The sequence below is a fragment of the Ostrea edulis genome, chromosome 3, assembly GCF_947568905.1.
Source record: "Ostrea edulis chromosome 3, xbOstEdul1.1, whole genome shotgun sequence".
In the NCBI taxonomy this organism is placed as follows: domain Eukaryota; kingdom Metazoa; phylum Mollusca; class Bivalvia; order Ostreida; family Ostreidae; genus Ostrea; species Ostrea edulis.
Window position 1 is genome coordinate 24507661 of NC_079166.1, and position 20096 is coordinate 24527756.

Below are 20096 nucleotides of genomic sequence, written 5' to 3' on the forward strand. Positions count from 1 at the left end.
TTAAAATCATGCACTGCTAGACAATTCTATGGTGTAGCCTATGCTTTGACAAATGACGGTTCTATCATTTTATCTTTTGACCTAAAAATAATCCTTTTGATGGAAAATGGCATATCATATCATGACTGATTTATGAAAATATAGACACACACACACACACACACACACACACACACACTCACACACACACAGAGAGAGAGAGAGAGAGAGAGAGAGAGAGAGAGAGAGAGAGAGAGAGAGAGAGAGTATTCCATTACCACTTGCATATGGTGTTTATATCTCTCAACTGATTCGATACGCTAGAGTTTGTTCTTTATATGGTCAGTTTCTAAATCGAGGCAAGCTACTGACAAACAAGTTGATGGTACAGGAGTTTCAACAGTCTCGTTTACAGTTAGCAATTTGCATATTTTATGGTCGATATAACGCTCTACTGAAACTGTTTTTATTTGATTTAACGCCTAATTTTACACAAAGTATTCAATGGCGTTGTACATGTACAATATACATGTAAAAAGCTTTAAATGAATAAACAATACGTCATATGCATACAAACACACTCTACATCTACTAAACTAAAAACATGTACATTAAAACTGTCTAAACAAATGTGTTTTCAATTTGGTTTTAAAAGTATGTAAAGATTTGGACTGTCTTATTTCAGCCGGTAAACTGTTCCACAGTCTCGGACCAATGGTTCCGAAACTTCTATCACTGACAGTTTTACGCCTGTTCAAAGGAACAATGTAGCAACTCTCAGAAGATAGAGCAACTTTTTATTTGATACCTGTTTCATTAAAAGTTCTGTTAAATACAATGACGCTTCGCCCACATGACACTTATACATGAAGGTCAATAATTTAAATGATATTCTAGAATCGATATGTAACCAATGTAGGTCAATGAGAACATCCCTAGAGCTGTCAAATTTATTACGATTTAATACCAGTTTCGCACCCATGTTTTGGATTCTTTACATTTTACATATATCAGTCTGTGCTATGCCGTTTAAAATCACATTACAATAGTCCAAATGAGAAATTACTAAAGATAAAACCAAAATCTCTGTACCTTCTTTTGTCAAATATTTGCGAATACTTTTAATCCTAAGATAATTGATCATAGCTGTTCGGCATTTCCTTTTTATATGTTCCTTCAAATTGAGAGTTTCCTCCAAATATGCACCTAAGTATCTTATCTAAAGTTCTGGTTCAATTTCATCACCATTAATGTTAATAACTTTTGTGCTACACTTATCCAGTTGCCTCCTGCTGCCAAATAAAATGAATTCGACTCTAGTTTGCCAATACAACCTATGATTGGGTCAAATGCTATTTGACGTGTTTCATACCGGTTGTTAGGCCATTCTCGGCACACTGATTTTGACTACAGATAATTCCATTTACCTGATAAAGATATAGGGCTCATGGCGGGTGTGAGCGGTTGACAAGGGATGATTACTCCTCCTAGGCACCTGATCCCACCTCTGGTGTGTCCAGGGGTCCGTGTTGCCCAACTATCTATTTTGTATTGCTTATAGGAGTTGTGAGATTGATCACTGTTCGTTATCTTCACCTTTCTTGTATCGTATTCCCACTACCTACAACAAATTTCAAATAGCTTTTTATTTCCATAACATTTAAAGGATTTCCATATTCCATATATTAAGCTATAAAGAGAATACAACGATAAGAAAATGTGAGGACGACAATAAGACATTGTATTGTTTTGATACAGAATTTTCATTCCTACAAAAGAGTCCAAAATATTACCTTGGTTTTCATTGATATTTTATGGAGGTTAAATTTTTCATTTTGCCAACAATTATTCATGTAATTTCGGCGTACTATATACATTTATCGACTCCAACAATGGACATGAATAACTAACATCTGATTAGTAATAGAATGTGTTGTATCCCAAACCGGTCAGTGACCAACAATTAACGGATTGTTCAAGTTAGAGACATTTTGCAATCTAAATAATTACGTATGGCCAGAGTTGTCTCATCCTGTATACTGCTGGAACGCCCATTCATCTGACACTGTGTGTCATGTGTACACCTATAGGGTATTGTGGGATCGCTTCCTCCCTCACTACAGACAAGATCATGTCTACAGCTGTGGTTGTTGCAGTTTCCGGTGACAGAGGAAATACTTAGAAATGTCTACTATTGTCATCGTATGTTTCGAACATACACATGTTATGTTGATGCATATACATTATCAGACAATTAAAACAATTCAATTAATTAACTGCCACAACAAGAGTTTATAGATACCCTTTTAAACACAATTTTAGATCAGAAATAAAGCTCCACACACTGACATCAAAACATCGAATGCGATTTGAATTTTCACGTGGCTTTTGTAGTTAAGGTAACAGTTCTTGTCCCTAGTGTCAAAGTTGAAGGACAAACATTTCCCCTGAAGTTTGCACCTCCTGCCAAAACAAAAGGAGACATTCGTGGAAAAGCTGATATACGAAGCGTTGACGACATTTCCGGATAAGGCGTGAAATGTCTCGAGATGGCAACAATTAGTCAAACGCCAAAGAACAATGAGCAGGATTAGGTAAACTTCCGCCATCTTCATTGCAAATTTCAATAAAAATTGCCCTTACTCTTTTTCGCTGACTCTGATCATGGCTGTTTGGTCATGTGATGTATTCAGTTACCGATAGTGAAACCAAGTATCGTATATATGTTATTGAATAAAGTATCTCCATTAATATGTAAAACATTCATAAATCAGTTGATTAACCTGTTTATCTATTGAAGATCCAGATTACTCTTGGACGGTGTGCGTTTGAAATTAACACATCCATTTACAAATCCACAACATTATTTTAGTAAAGAATGCGATGTTGCTGTGAAAAGCTAAATATGAAAGCCAAATATTCAAACAGTAATCCGAGCCATCTTATCCCCCATTGATCTGAGGCATGAAATGGAAAGGCACGCATACCAGGGGATAATGTGTCCAGGAAATCAATCACTGCCCCATAGACGTTTATTGAATACTTGCAATTCTCATCAATCGGGAGTCTATTTACACGGTTTAACACTGGTCTAGAAAACCTTGGATTCCATTTCTAGAACATATATGAAAGGCGCAGATAACGGACAGTGATCAATCTCATAGTCCTTATAAGCAATACGAAAAATAGAGAGTTGGGCAAACACGGACCTCTGGATATACCAAAGGTGGGATCAGGTGCCCTGGAGGAGGAAGCATCCCCTGTCAACCGGTCACACCCTCCGTGAGCCCTATATCTTGATCAGGTAAATCACATAGTGATCCCTGTTGAATTTGAAGTTTACGGTCCAGATGAACTTTACGGTCCAGATCAAATACAAGAATGACTCTTAATTTTGAGGTTAAAAGTCAAAGCTACCAATATTTCATATCAATATGATACATCATCTGATCTATTAAAACTCTAGCAATGTGACTTGTAATGAAATCGTACACAGATTCAACTTAAGATATTACACATACCTATTGTTCACGTATTGGTTTCCTTTTATAAGGACAAGATCTTGTTTTATTCATTCTCTGACAAATTGCGCATACTGTTTACAGTTAGCTGTTCAGCTATGTCGCTGATGATCACTTGTACTTATATCTTAATACACAAAACAAAATCCCTGGTCAAAATATGTTGTATCGACCGTATTTATATCAAATATATAGGTATAATTGCAACCGTCGGTACCAATATATGAATTTATCAATAACGTTCGGGGTATTTTGTCACACACACACACACACTCTCTCTCTCTCTCTCTCTCTCTCTCTCTCTCTCTCTCTCTCTCTCTCTCTCTCTCTCATTCTGAATTCTTTATCGAAAATCGACTACCCTTTCGTTACTTTTGCAATGTTAACAGGTATCGACCATTCCCAAATCCAAAGTATTAAACAATAAAGAACACCTAAGGGTGGACTCCCCTGGACACGTAGTACGCGACAAACGGATAGTCAAATACGGTTTTACAGGTTGTTACACCATCACAGAAGACGGGAACCTTCTGTTTATAGACGGTGATGATGAAGTCCGTAAGTTAACATCAGTCGACACCACACTCTTCACACCAGACAGGAGAGCACTCTGTATCCACTCCTCCCGTATTAATGGCGATATACTGGTGGGGAGTTATGAGAAAGTGACGAAGTACGACAGGACAGGACGGAATCCTCGGGTCATTAAGAAGGACGACAAGGGACAAAGTCTGTATGGAGTACCAGCATACATCACGGAGAACAAGATCGGATACATCTGGACTTCTGAATGGAGAACGAAAGCAGTATTAGTGGTGGTGGATAAATCAGGACGCCGTCGGTTTAACTACAAAGGTCGTCAGTATGACCACTCAGGTCATCAACCTGTCTTTTATCCAACAGGAATCTGCACTGATGTCCACGGACACGTATTGGTGTGTGGTTATAACAATAGCAGTATCCATTTCCCGGATCAGGACGGCCAGTTCCTTTCTCTACTGCTTACACAAGAACATGGAATGCGTGTGTGGACGACCAACACAATCTCTATCTGTGAAAGACGTACAGTAACATTATAAATATCTACAACTACCTGCAGGATACGGAAGTCAAATAAAAGAACAGCTTACCAAGGTAAAATACTAGCAAAGGTGATAAAGCGGCACCGATTTACAACGTACAGAACAAGGAAAATACTATATTATTGATTGAATGTGTATGAATTAATCTGTTTATTGTGATGTGACAGAGACAGTAAGTAACATAGTACATTAATGTATTCAATGTATAAAGAAAGCATAATGAAATTTTTTTAATGATTTAAATGAACCAAAATATTGTTAAATGATGATATAATGAAGACGTTCAAATTCACATGACTGACATATGATTAGAAACTGACCTTTTTGCACTTGCCGCCTTTGGTAATATGAAGAAAATTTTAATTTATTAAACATATGTCATATGGGTCAACATACTAAGCAATAAACCTATATTTAGAATTCAAAAAATAATGGGTAGATGTCCAAAACTGGCAATATGCGTTTCATTTTGAAATCAGTTGATGATATGAAAAGTAAATACATTCAAATATTTATGGAAGTAAGTTTGTAGAGTCATCATACATCATTCAAAAACAATAAATAACATGTATCAACACTACACACTAAAATCTGAAATAATCCAAAAACAGAAAAAATCCAACAGTCTTCGTTCATAAATGAAAGGTGAAAATAGCAAACAGTGATCAATCTCATTCCTCTTATAAGCAATACAAAATATAGAGTTGGACAAACACGAACCCATGGTATATACCAGAGGTGGGATCAGGTACATCGGAGGAGTAAGCATCCCTTGTCGACCGGCCACATATAGTGATCAGGTAAACGGGGGTATCCGTAGTCAAAATCAGAGTGCCAAGAATTGCCTAACAATCGGTATGAAACACGTCAGACAGCATTTGACCCCAAAAGAGGTTGCATTGGCAAACTAGATCGTTTTAACGACCATAGGATTTGCAAAACGCTGACTTTAAACGACACTATTGATATCACCTTAACATCAATATCAATAGTATATGAAGAAGAAATCTACAAGCTATTTGAGATAGATTTTGGATAGATTCTTACATCACCTACTAGGAAGTCAATCCTTATCACCGACATTATTCGTATGACAGTCATGTGAGACTTTTCGTTCTCACATTCTCACCAATGCGAAATCAATATCACCCATGTGGGAATGTCATTAGATATTTTTCTGTCTTACACTGCTACGATGCCATGTACGTTCAATGAGTTACGTTGTACAGTGAAATAAGATATTGTGTATTGTTTTCTTCTTTAATATGATACAACTTTCTTTTGGACAACCATGTAGTTTTGCATTTTACACGTCAAGTGCAACCCATTTTTAAGATATGCTCGTCCTGATTGTTTAATTAGTTTTGCAATTGAATTCAATTGAGGATTTTGATAATTTTGAATTTTCTCAAAGCTTCTGAATAAATACACTAAACTGTGGATAAAGCGTGAGAGAAATAATTCTTTCCTATTTACTCATGCAAGGTGAAGATAACGAACAGTGATCAATCTCATATTTCCGACAAGCAATACAAAATAGATAGTTGGGCAAACACGGACCCCTGGACACACCAGAGGTGGGATCAGGTGCCTAGGAGGAGTAAGCATCCCCTGTTGACCGGTCACACCCGCCGTGAGCCCCATATCCTGATCAGGTAAACGGAGTTATCCGCAGTCAAATCAGTGTGCCAAGAACGGCTTAACAATCGGTATGAAACACGTCAGACAGCATTTGACCCAATGCGAGGTTGTATTGACGAACTAGATCGTTATAACGACCATAGAATTTGCGAAATGCTGACTTCAATCGAGACTGTTGAAATCCCTGTACCATCAACATGTTTGTCAGTAGCTTACCTCGATTTAAAAACTGACTATACCCAGAACAAGCTCTTGCATATCGAATCAGTTGAGATATATAAACACCATATGCAGGTGATAATGGAATATTGCTACATAAATGTGGGAAGTTGACGATGGAGAAGCTGAAATCATCCTGTTTGTCATACAATTGAGTTGTTCGTTTGCCGTTAATGTCTACTTTCAATAAAATATCTAAGTATGAAGCTGAAGTGGACGACTCTGTGGTGTCCTTTATTTCGAGCTCACAGGGATATATCAAATCGACATATGAATGAAAGCTATCATTGTTAATAGACAAAACGTCATCGATATATCTAAAAGTCGAATTGAAGGTCACAGCGAGAGATTTTGTCTTCTCACGTCGAAGTTTTTGAATAAATTCTGCTTCATATGAATATACAAACAGGTCAGCTAACAAAGGAGCACAATTCGTGCCCATGGGAATTCCAACAGACTGTTGGAAGACCTGATCACCAAAGACCACGAAGATATTGTCAATGAGGAACTCTAGCATATTTTTTATTTCAACTTCAGAGTACTTGTGCGTGGAATCAGAGTGATGTTTAACAAAGTAAGTTTTTGAATGACTGATCACTAGATATGAATATTTCCGTTTTCCGTTTTTGTTGAACAAGCAACTGTCTATGATGTCAAAAAGTCTAGTCATGCATCAGCAAATAGGGAGTTATAATGAGTTCTCTGTTTTGCTAGTGAATTAAAGTAAACATTACATAATTGTTGAAAATGTCCATCTAATACGTTTTATGGGGGTTCAGAAAGTTTGCAGACTACTGTATCTGAAACAGTTTGCCAAAATAATGATGGGTATAATTATATAATAGAGGTATATGTTCTTGATTGAAAAAAAGTTCTTTCGGTGTTTAGTTTTTGTTTTCATTAGTTTTATGTCTTGTTGATGTTTAATACTTTTTAACAGGTTTTTTTTTCGAACATTTTAATGCATGTGCAGTTTAACATTTCAGGAGATCTTAATTCATTTTACATTTGATTTCTTCTTTTGTTGACAAAAATCAAACGTTTTACTTTTTCAAAAAAAACCTGATAATTTTCACTTCGATGAGCATCAGTTGATCTTTATTTAGAAAGGCAAGTTTACTGATTCATTTGTTATTTTTCAGTTGAATAAGAGATTGGCAATTACTCTAGGACAGTTTACCGTTAAATAGCCCGAATCCTCCAAAGCAGACAAAAGCGGAAGCACAAAATGGAGACGCTTAGAGCTGAAGTTAGAACGGTGGTCTGCAATACATGCATCACAGTCTATTCTTGAAGGTAATTACATAAATACTGCTTATAACGAGCAATTCATTTTTTGTGATTTTGTGCATACTTAATGTTTTATTCTTGTGTGTTTAGGTTGCAGCTGACACATACTGCAGCAAAATTGGTTTTAAAGATGAAATTGATCTGGAATACATTTCTTTAAATCAACCAGATTCCCTTCCAAGTGATTGCAATTCCTATGCGGTATTTGACCTAGAAACGACTGGATTAGGTTTGTGAAGAAATTGTTATGTTATGATCAAGTTACATATGTCTTTATTTGGCTAGTTTCATTCTAGAGAGGCATGTTTCGGTTGACTTAGAAGTGAAAATATAATTTTATTTCAGCCAGAACATCTGATATTGTTCAAATTGCTGCAGTGTGTGGAGAGAGAGAGAGAGAGAGAGAGAGAGAGAGAGAGAGAGAGAGAGAGAGAGAGAGAGAGAGAGAGAGAGATACAGAGAGAGAGAGAGAGAGAGAGAGAGAGAGAGAGAGAGAGAGAGATAGTTCAACATACACTCGACACCAGTCCCCCATTAGTCTTGATACATCCACAGTAACCGGAATTACTTTTGTTGGTGGAGGGATGAAACACAATGACAGGGTTGTTGAGCATCAGAAGCCATCTAAAGGACTCGAGCAGTTTATAGAATTTGTTGTGTCTGTTGGCGGTAAACCTATTTTGGTTGGGTAAAACATTCAAAACTTTGATTTGACAATTTTGATTAATTAGCTTGTCAGATACAAATTATTTGATAGTTTTGCCAGTGCTGTTATTGATTTTATTGATACCCTGAAAGTGTCCAAGAGATATTTTGGTAAAAATGATGTAAATTTCAAACAAAATACTCTTGTAACTACTTGGGAACATGATGCTATTGCTGCTGTGAAGGTACTGAAAAAACTTTTTGAAATTAAGTTGTTGACATTATGCAATTTTTCAGAAAAATATGATATGTTCTGATTGAATTATTACTCCTTCAAGAAGTCTTTGGAATCTTTTATTAAGGCAAATGTCATATCTACTATGATTTCAAAATGTTTTTCTAAATTAGAGATTATACACAAGAGGGATTCTCATAATGGGTTGAGAAATGTTTGCAGTTAACCATTATCTGGTTCAAAGCAGCCTAGAATATCTAAGTCAACAAATGTAATCAACAAATTTGTTAAATATTTGAATAACTGTTAATGATGACTATTATCATTGTATGTATTTCACTGTGTATTTTTGATATGCCATAAATGTAAATGTTTACAATTACTTATAGAGATAATACTCAATTTGTTTATGTATATAATATAGATACATGTATTTAATATATGAGCACAAATAGGACTATATTTAAACAATATTTGGTAGTTCATTTGACTATATGACAATTTTTGCTGATTCAGCAACATTTTGGTATTAACTGATTCTGGCTGTGTTATAAGTCTCTAAATGAATATATAACCTTTTCTTTTTTTTTGACATATAATCAGGCAATTGATTTTCTCATGCAAGGTGAAGATAACGAACAGTGATCAATCTCATAACTCCTACAAGCAATACAAAATAGATAGTTGGGCAAACATGGACCCCTGGACACACCAGAGGTGGGATCAGGTGCCTAGGAGGAGTAAGCATCCCTTGTTGACCGGCCACACCCGCCGTGAGCCCCATATCCTGATCAGGTAAACGGATTTATCCGCAGTCAAAATCAGTGTGCCAAGAACGGCTTAACAATCGGTATGAAACACGTCAGACAGCATTTGACCCAATGCGAGGTTGTATTGACGAACTAGATCGTTATAACGACCATAGAATTTGCGAAATGCTGACTTCAATCGAGACTGTTGAAATCCCTGTACCATCAACTTGTTTGTCAGTAGCTTACCTCGATTTAAAAACTGACTATACCCAGAACAGGCCCGGCGAGGATTTGGGACAATATTACACTATCATTAGGGGCGACGATTTTGGATGTACTATAGTGCACCCCAAATTGTCGCCCGTCCTAAATCGTCGCCCGCTAATATTTTATTGATTTTTTAGGATAGATTACACAGAAGTTATTTTATTGTACCCCCTCTTAAATGGGAGTAAATAGGTTTCAATTCGTCTGTTTGTTTGTCTGTCCGCACCCATATCTCTGGTGCTTGTCGACGTATTGGGCTACAATTTTGTATTTAGATTAGAAGTGACCTACTGACATACATCCCATAAAATGAGAATTCTGGAATGAGAGCTTAAAACACCACGAGCTGTGCACAATTTTCAGCAACTCTGCAATATATCTGTTGTTTTGCGAACCGATATGTGGGTTACATGTGTTCCTGGCATGTGCTTCCCGTAACATGAAATATCTTGATCGCGAACTATTTTCGACTGTCACTCTGGTGTTTGACTGGACATACGCTTGTCAAATGATTGTTATTTTTATTTGGTAAAACAAACCTTCATCAATATGTACAAAGATTATTTTGTTACTATATTGTGAATTTGAAATCGTTCTAAATCTGCATACATGATACACGCTTTCAAATGGAGCCATTTCTATAAATGATCACGATGTACGTAAACAGTGGAAAAGTTCAGGGGCATCTACATGTATTATAACCAGCATTACATTTCGTTTTATTTATATTTCAAATTTATTGATGTGTTTGAAAAGTGCAGAGAACACCTGTTGACCTTTATATTAATGGTAGAGTATCTAAAGGATTGCGGGGATATGATGTAGTTCGCTGATGACTGTTGATATGTTATTACATTATAGCATGTTTACTTTGATTATACGCTTGCTCCCAGCACTGTTCACTTAGAGAATTTTTATATCGTATCGCTTTATCATTATACGATCATCTTTTAACGTACATCACCTGAATTTTTGTTCATTAGTAGAGCAACCTGATATTTGTTTTTCAAAATAACGTGTTACTTGATCATACGGGAAATTACGATGTAGAAAATGCATGTTAGAATGCTTGCAGTCAACAGACGGGTAATATTATTTCGGTGTTTAGCAGTAACACTAGCAATTACACTTCTGAATTCGAGGTGAAGTCCCACATCAAAGTTACAGTACATATCACTATATACAATTGCGTACTTAATAAGCAAAAGTCAAGGAGTGAATAGGGCAATATTATTGTAAATTACAGCCCCAGTTATGTCCCCAGTGTCACCAAATGCTAAAGTTTCTTATAAAACTATCAGAACATTAAGAAGTATTCAGATGCATGTGAGAGGTTAATGTTAATTTGGCACGCGTACACGTGAGTTTTTATGTGCTAGGGGAAGATAACGAACAGTGATCAATCTCATAACTCTTATAAGCAATACAAATTAGAGAATTGGATCCGTGATACACCAGAGGTGGAAACAGATGCATAGGAAGACCGTATGTGAGTGTTTGTGTGTGCTTGTTTCAAAATACAAAATGACCGGTCACGCCCACCGATTACGCCCACCGGCCATACCAGCTGTAAACCCTATGACTTGATCAAGTAATCGGAGTAATCTTTAGTCAAATCAGTGTGTCAATAACGGTCTAGTAGTCGGTATGAAACACGTCAGACAGCATTTGACTCAATGGTATGTTTTATTGGTAGCATAGATCCTTGTAACGACCATAGAATTTGCGAAATGCTGACTTTAAACGAGACTGTTAAAGCCCCTGTAACATCAAAATATTTTTCATAAATAAACACCAGATGCATGTGATCATTGAATATTGCTACTTAAGTATTGGAAGTTGACAATGGAGACGCTGAAATTAATACATTTCCCTGGGTCAGAATAAACCCTTTGGCCAGAAGTTATCAATCACAAAGAATGCAAATATTTCACAATTTATTCACATTTATTTACAGAAAAATACACCATTGAATGAATTAACAAACACACAGTACACCTCACCAAAGTTCACATACACGGTGTCCAATGCTGGTTTATCGTCGAGCTGAATTTATACACGAAAATATAAACTGTCACAAATTGGTTATTAAGTCCAATTCAAAACCCACATATCAAAGTCAAAATGATTTTCCGTGCAATGCTTAACGAATGCTTAACGAGTACTTCTAACAACACAATTTACAGTGAAAAAAGTAAAAATATCAAAGAGCGATTAATATCATACCTAATATAAAGAATACAAAATTGATAAACACAGACATTCTACTATACTAACATTAACTTTCCACAGCCTTCTATTCTAGAACGTACAGTGTTAGGACAAAACGTGTGTTACTTCCTCTCTATACTGAATTCAGACAAACTTCGTTTTATAGTTAGAATGTCTGGACTCTTATCTAGGTCAAATATGTCAATCAAATCAAAGGTGAAAATAACAAACATTGATCAATCTTATAACTCTTATAAAGGTGAAGATAATGAACAGTGATCAATCTTATATCTCATTTAAAGGTGTAAATAACGAACAGTGATCAATCTTATAACTCCTATAAAGGTGAAGATAATGAACAGTGATCAATCGTATAGCTCATATAAAGGTGTAAATAACGAACAGTGATCAATCTTATAATTCCTATCAGGAATACAAAATAAAGAGTTGGACAAACAGGGACACCTGGACATACATATACCAGAGGTGGGGTCAGGTGCCTAGGAGGAGTAAGCATTCTCTGTCGACTGGTCACACCCCGTCGTAAGTCCTGCCTTGATCAGATAAGCGGAGTAATCCGTAGTCAAAATCAGTGTGCCAAGAACGACTTAAAATCGGTATGAAATACGTCAGACAGCATTTGACAAAATGACAGGTTGTACTGACGACTTAGAGCATTAAAAAAACACAAGTTGGTGATGGAGAAGCTGAAATCATATCTTTTGTCACAATTTGAGTTGTTGGTTTGCCGTTGATATTCATTTTCAATAAAGCATCTAAGTTGGAAGCAAATGTTGAGGACTTTGCTTTGTCTTTCATTTCGAGTTCACGAGGATATGTTGAATAAACATATAAAGGAAAATTATTCTTGTTAATAGATAAAACGTCGTCGATTTATCTAAGTGTCGAGCTGAAGGCCACAGCAAGAACTTTTTCTTCTCACTTGGAAGCTTTTTGATAATTCTGCTTCATAAGAATATAAAAAACAGACCAGTTGACAAAGCAGCACAATCCGTGCCAATGGGACTTCCAGCAGGTTGTTGGAAGAGCTGATCACTAAAAAGTACGAAAATATTTTCAATGAGGAACTCCAGCGTATTTTTTTTTTTATTTCAACTTGCAGAATACTTGTCGGTGAAATCAAAGTGGTGTGTAACAAACTAATTTTTGGATAACTGATGTTTCCTTTTTCCATTTTTGTTGATCTTTAATTCATGGTGAGGAATGGTCGTGTAAAGTTTTGATGTTGATTATAGAAAAATGTTGTGATACCGGTATATTACACAATATACATGTACGCATAGTGTGTTACAATCCAGGAGCAATTGCAGATAAGTATCTACAAAATTGGTATTCCAATGTGAAACTGGTACTCTTTTCAAGTAGCATCCAATCTTAAACGATAGTCACCATTTGCTTTTGCACTCCGCACATCATTGCCTATTTTGAAGGGAATGAGCCAATATCTACAATCAATTTGCCAATATCTACATTTGTGTGCACGTTTGGATTTACGTTTTGGAACAAAACAGTGCTGATTTCACAATTCCCCGGATATCAACCAGCTTCCACACATATATGATGGGATTCAACGTTGAATTTATGCAACACAAACAAAACAATATACCCTTAAATCTAATGGACAATGTATCATGCCATGGCTGTGTTACAAGAAATGGTCCTGTAAAAATCAGGAGGAGGGTGATCAAGAGACCCACCAGGTACAATGTACTCATAACCTTTTTACGTCTAAGTGTATCGATCTTAGACTGTTCACCGCGCGACTTCATTGGTTTGACTTTGACCTGAGCTGGCAGAGATGACGAAGTACATGTGTTTTTAGAGGCATGTGGCTCTGTCATGTGAATGTCGATTGTTTTAATTACTTGTAAAGCATTGGATTGCTTATTGGGGGACTGTATGCCTTCAACATATATACAATATTTCTTGCGTACAGAAGCACTGTGGAAAATAGGAGAGCCAGTGTTAAAGACCTCATATATATTGAGAATGCCTTATAGTGACCATTATAGGCATATGGTATTATGTCACCAGTAGGTGAATCCGGGGGCGGTGAAATGAAGAGGCAGTTGCTTATCAATATGACGATCCAACCACTAACATACACAATGTACTTTCGGTTTTCATGAAAAACGAAATTGTTCCATTTTTCTTTACAGATTACCAAACACCTTTGTAAGCTAATCAAAAAGGTATGATAGAGCGACAGAGAGACTCCTAATGTCATTAACATACTGTTCAATACCGCAAAAACTTTGCTTGTCCTAACAGCTGGAAGCAATTGGCGTAGGATAGCAAATACGAATGCCAGCCCTACCACAAAATCACTCACACACAGCATAAGAACTAAGAAGTGGTACAGGTTAAGCCTAATCTTATTTTCCCTCACAATAAGAACTAATATACAACTGTTGAACACAAGAGCCAGAACTCCAACAAACATAGATAAGGTAATGAGAGGTATTGAATAATTGTTTTGTTGTTCAACATGAGGGTAACAGTTTAAGGACGTATTCAGTTGACAGCCTTGGATTTTTATTTCAGTAACATTTGCCATTTTGTTGTAAAATCAGGGCTTTTTAACTCAATACTCCACTGACCACCACGATCCGTTGAAATTCTAAACCCTTTGTCTCAATCTAAAAGGAAAATGTTATGAAGTTTGATGTACGTAAATAAAATTTTATGTACATCATAATATGCGAATACTGGAAACTCTTTTATCACAAACATGAATGAAAGGTTACGATATCGAGCATTGATCAATATCATAACTCCTATAAGCAATACAAAATAGAGAGTTTGGCAAATATGGACCCTTGGATATACTAGAGGTGGGATCACCGGCCTAGGAGGAGTAAGCATCCCCTGGCGGCAGGTCACAACCGCCGTGTTCCCTTTATCTTGATCAAGTAAACGGAGTTATCCGCAGTCAAAACATAGTTAGACATCCCTAAATACACCAGCGCGAATTAAATCCTTGAAATGCGAAAACTTTTCTTGATACAGGGTTATTTGAGCTTGACACCCTTACCAAAACTTAATGTTTGCTGCAACTTTGCGACAAGTTTATGGCAAATAAATTTGTTGGCCATAACTATTCACGAAAACATTGCAGAAGTTTGCCAGTAGAGGTAAAACATTGTAGCAAAGTACTGGTAAACATTTGGGACTTTTGAAAATGATTTACCACTAGTGGCAAATACATGTAGTTGCGGCAATTTTCTGGCAAACAAAACAGATTAAATCCGCTTATCAAAACATAAAATGCGTCATGTCCTGTTAAATGACGTCTCATCGCATTTATTGACATGTGGATTGCGATCTGTGCATTCCTTGTATTTTACTGTGTCGGATTGAATTAGTGACAATGTTCATGCTCGGGTAAGTTATAACGCAGTTTGATAAAACTTTAATGAAATAAAAAACCGCAAATAATTCTGCATTTTCTGTTGCATTGCGTATTTTGTGTAATGTCTGGCTGAGCGACTCCGATGTCTGATCTTGCGCTATGAAGTAAACAATAGGCCTACATAATATATATATAGGGACAACTGCACTTTATCCCATATATTTAGCCTACGCATGTCTTCTGAACACCTATTAAAATTTGTTGCATACTCCATCTTGCGTTTTTGATAAATTACAAACTCCACTTATGTAAATAACCAAGATGGCGGCTTTCGCTTCGCCGTTACGTTGCGAAGTGAATCTTTGCGCGGCGCAAGCGATTTTTATGTATCAGTACTTGTTTACCTTTTTATGAATTAAAAGTTTGTACAGTGTAGTTTTATCATTTTGCTTTCAACGAAGGAAGCTAATAAACTTTAACCAATGTTAACACAATGTAACCCATCTTGATGCAAAATATCACAGGCAGATCTAGGAATGTGTTGAAGGGGGAGGGGTGTTCTACCATTGATTTTGGTTTTCAAAGGGGGTCTACCCTCAACATGCGTTATTGATTCCCTTTTAAGCAAACTTTTCTGACAAGGAGGGAGGGGGGTCCGACCTGACCCCTGAACCCTCCCTCTAGATTCACCACTGAATATTCGCGAATTTTAAAAGTTAGGTTATATCGCATTAAACAGATCAAAATTGGCTTCATTTTGTTCAATAAACTGAATTCTACAACCCGAATGCATGTTAAATGAAAAATTCAAAATGAATACATTAATAATAAATTGGACAGTGCTTTATAATAAACAATACACATTTACGCCACATGATATAAATGAACATTTAATAGTTTGAATGTATATTTTTAGTTGTGAACAAGGTATACAGAGAAGGAAGTTAAACAATATGCAATCAATCAATAGTTTCAAAGGTATACAGAGTGTTATTTATACTTGTTAATCGATTAGTTTCAACATTCATCATACATGTATTTAGTTTTATGGGGAATGTGAGGGTGGGGAGTCTTGGTGAAAACTGTAAATTTTGTTGTTTTTTGTCAGACATTGCACTTTTAATCTTCCCCCTTTAAAGTCGTTAGTTAGTTGGATAGATTATATTAGTTTTATATTTATTTTTTCATTGGATAGAGGGGGTATGTACATATGATCTTTATATACACGCTATCCACACTTCAGGTGCCAGTGGTTTCTACAAAATTTGGAAGTCACAAATCAATATAGATCTTACAGTTACAAATACTACACTTACAGACATACCAATCTTGTTGCTCAATTCATTAACATTCATTAGTGTACTAGAAACATTTCATTTGGAGTATTATATACAATTAATGATTGATTCAGATAAATCACTTAAAGAAATTTTAAAAAAGCTAAGGACGTTTTTCTGACATGCTTTTCATAAAACTGAACACAAATCCACATTGCAACAGATTTGTTTTAATATAGTAATATTTGATCGTAAATGAGTTACCTTTTGAAACTTTTGAATAGTCCCTAAAATGAATATCGAAAGGTTTGATCAGGTAATATAACACGACTGAGTAATGTAGCAATTGGGTGTTCCTGCTCTACGAAACTAAATAGCTATGTTTAAATGTAATCTATTCGATAAACATTTTTGATTACCTTTACACATGACACTCCAAATGAAATTCAATTCTATAGTTTCTTGGTCTGCTTGGATATAAATTTTGCACAAAAGTGCTGTATTCTGAAGAAACAAATCAAAGTGATGAAGACAACTTTTGTATTATATTGATAAAACTCATTACACTGTATTTGTATATCTAGATTTTGAATGCTATGAAATAGTTTTCTTATTTGGTCATTTGCATTTCCAAATGGAAATCAAGAATATGCCCATAAGGGTCCTAAATCGTTAACACATGTAAAAGTAAATATAAAATTCTAGTTTGATATTTTGACCCTAACAAAACCAACAACAACAAAAATACCGCGAATCTGTTCATTTTTTTTATGAAAGGTGACGATAAGAAACAGTGATCAATATAATAACTCCTACAAGCAATACAAAATAAATAGTTGGGCAAACACGGACCCCTGGACACACCAGAAGTGGGATCAGGTGCCTAGGAGGAGTAAGCATCCCCTGTCGACTGTTCACACAAGCCGTGAACCCTATATCCTGATCAGGTAAAAGGAGTTTGAAATGTTTTGACTCGAATTTAAATGAACGGATACGTTGACTGGAAATCAAAAGAATGGCTTCTACAAATGCAATGTAATGAACAAGTAACAAACTTTAAGAATATCTTACACTATAGGAATGGAATAAAGAAAAGTTATGGCCTAGGTTCAGTTCAGAGGCTTTCCAATAGTTGAAATGAAAACTGACCGCTCTTGGATTTGACATTTCAATGAAATATGATTTTGATTTTACATTGATTAAACAATTCGTTTAAACAAGATGTACTTGGGCATGGTGTGTTGTTATCAATGACAGTGAAACAAACAATCAGATTGTCGCCACTCCGAAATATTTTTGGTATGATTCAACCAAATACTTCATTCTAAGTTTATTTGCCAGAATTGTTTGCCACAAAATTGCTACAACTGTTTGCTGCAAACATTTTCCAGAACTGTTTGCAGCAAATTTACCAGAACGGTTTGCTGTAAATTTGCAAGAACCAGATTTATATCAATATGCATACCAGAAATGTTTGCCAGAATAGTTTACCGCAAACATACCAGAACTGTTTGCCGCAAAGCTCATTTGCATGGCAATTATGAATTCCCAGCAAACTTGCAGCAAACATTTGTCAGAGGTTTGCTGCAAACTTGTGGCAAATTTACCACAACTTTCTGCCAGAACCTTTGTATTTTGGTAAGGGCAGCCATCATATTAGAAAAAAATCTACAAGCGTTTAAATCGCACTTGATACATAACTAATGAAATCTTTAAATTGTCAAATGACCTTATGATCTAACATAATTAGTAAGAATTTGTGGCACGCCGTCAATCACTGTAGAAGTCGGTACATGAAACTTTAAACAAATCTATACAAAAAAGTCCTTACTAAAGCGCTGAAATGATATATTTTGATTTTAAACAAGAGCCGTAACGTGTTTATATATAATTTAAACATTTTAAACTTCGAAACTATATTTCTTGTAAATGAAAACTTCTGAGAAATTAATGCTTTTGACATTTTAATGAGAATAACATTATATGGATACCTTACCCAATTAAACGTAGCCAACTCCGCATGCATACATTAGTTCGTGACGAGGTGTTTCCTGAGTACTGGTAAGTATAGTGGTGGACATCCAATATATACTGTTGCAAAGTTATACAGACAATTGTATAATGAACCAGAATTGCTGATAATTCAGTAATAAAATCATTATTCTTTCGCTATATGCTCAAGCTTACGACAATTTAAACAGCTAAAGAGAGGCTCGTGTAAATTTGCAAAACTTGGTTTTTGATCCTGTTGAAACGTGTAATGATATGAAATAAAAGATGTTCAAAACAACAGAATAAATACCCATGCTTTTCAATCGGGGGTATAAAGATATCGATCGAAGCTTGGGATTGCATAATTGGAGAAATGACCACATGAGACCATTGTTGTTCATATACCCATTAGACAGACAATCATGTAGTAAACAATTAAATGTAGAATATATATTTTGGGGATAATTTTTTTAATTAGTTATATTTAAATGAATAAATATATTTAAACAAGTATCAATAAATATACAATAAATACAATCTGTCATTGAGTCAAATGCTATCTATCGTATTTCAGATCAATTGCTACGTTATTCTCTGTTTACCTGATCAAGATATAGGGGCCCCGGTAGATGATACCCGTCGACAGGGGATGTTTACTCCTCCTACGCACCTGATCCCAAATCTCGTATGTCCAGGGACTCGTGTTTGTCCTACTTTTAATTTTCTATTACTTTTAAGAGTTATCCTCACCTTTTCATGCATTGGTTTCTATGCTTAAGTTAAGTTTTGTCACAGTGCCTTAACAGAAAAATAAGGTTCCTTGTGTAACGAAAGCTTGTGGTTAGTAGAGGAAAAACAGTTGGCAATGTACACATCTCTACGCATACGCGAAATGCATGGATATTTGTCATAACTTAAGTGTCCTTGACATTCGAGGAAGGATACTGACAAACAAGTTGATGTTACAGGGGTTTCAACAGTCTAGTTTGAAACCAGCATTTCGCAAATTATGTGGTCATTAATAAGTTCACCAATAAAACCTGTCATTGGGTCAACTGTAGTCTGATATGTTCCATATCAATTATTAGACCTCCTTCGCACACTGATTTCGACTACGGATTACTCCCTTTATATGACCGAGGTATAGGGCTCACGACCGGTGTGACCGGTTGACAAGGGCTGCTTACTTATCTTAGGCACCTGCCCCCACATCTGATACATCCAAGACTTCGTGTTTCCCCAACTCTTTATTTTGTATTGCTTATATGAATTATGAGATTGATCACTATTAATTATCTTCATCTTTCATTCACTAAACATATCCTTCAATTCAGCACTTCATATATCAACTACCGCCCACTAATACTTTAGAAATGGGGAGGGACAGCCAATTAAACTTTGCAGGTAGCAAATATGATTTTTGTATGTTAAGATTGAAAATAACGTGAAACATGGGTAGACCAGACCCCTCGCCCACACAAGTATATGTATATACTATTTATCTAAATTTCATTTCGTTAAATCCCCCCAAAAAGCTCGCATTCATGTGTTCCCCTATTAGCTTTTTTGTCTGCTAGATTCGTCCCTGAAAACTAAAAACATGATTTCGTTC

General features: G+C 35.8%; 1 protein-coding gene across 1 annotated transcript; it reads left to right on the top strand.

The window, feature by feature from the left end:
- The first annotated feature begins 2163 nt into the window (after positions 1-2163).
- Positions 2164-4579, top strand: LOC130053502 (uncharacterized). The gene is made up of 2 exons (XM_056160826.1): positions 2164-2181; positions 3890-4579. Exons 1-2 carry the CDS (start codon positions 2164-2166, stop codon positions 4577-4579), a joined length of 708 nt encoding a protein of 235 aa, XP_056016801.1.
- The last annotated feature ends 15517 nt before the right edge of the window (positions 4580-20096 follow it).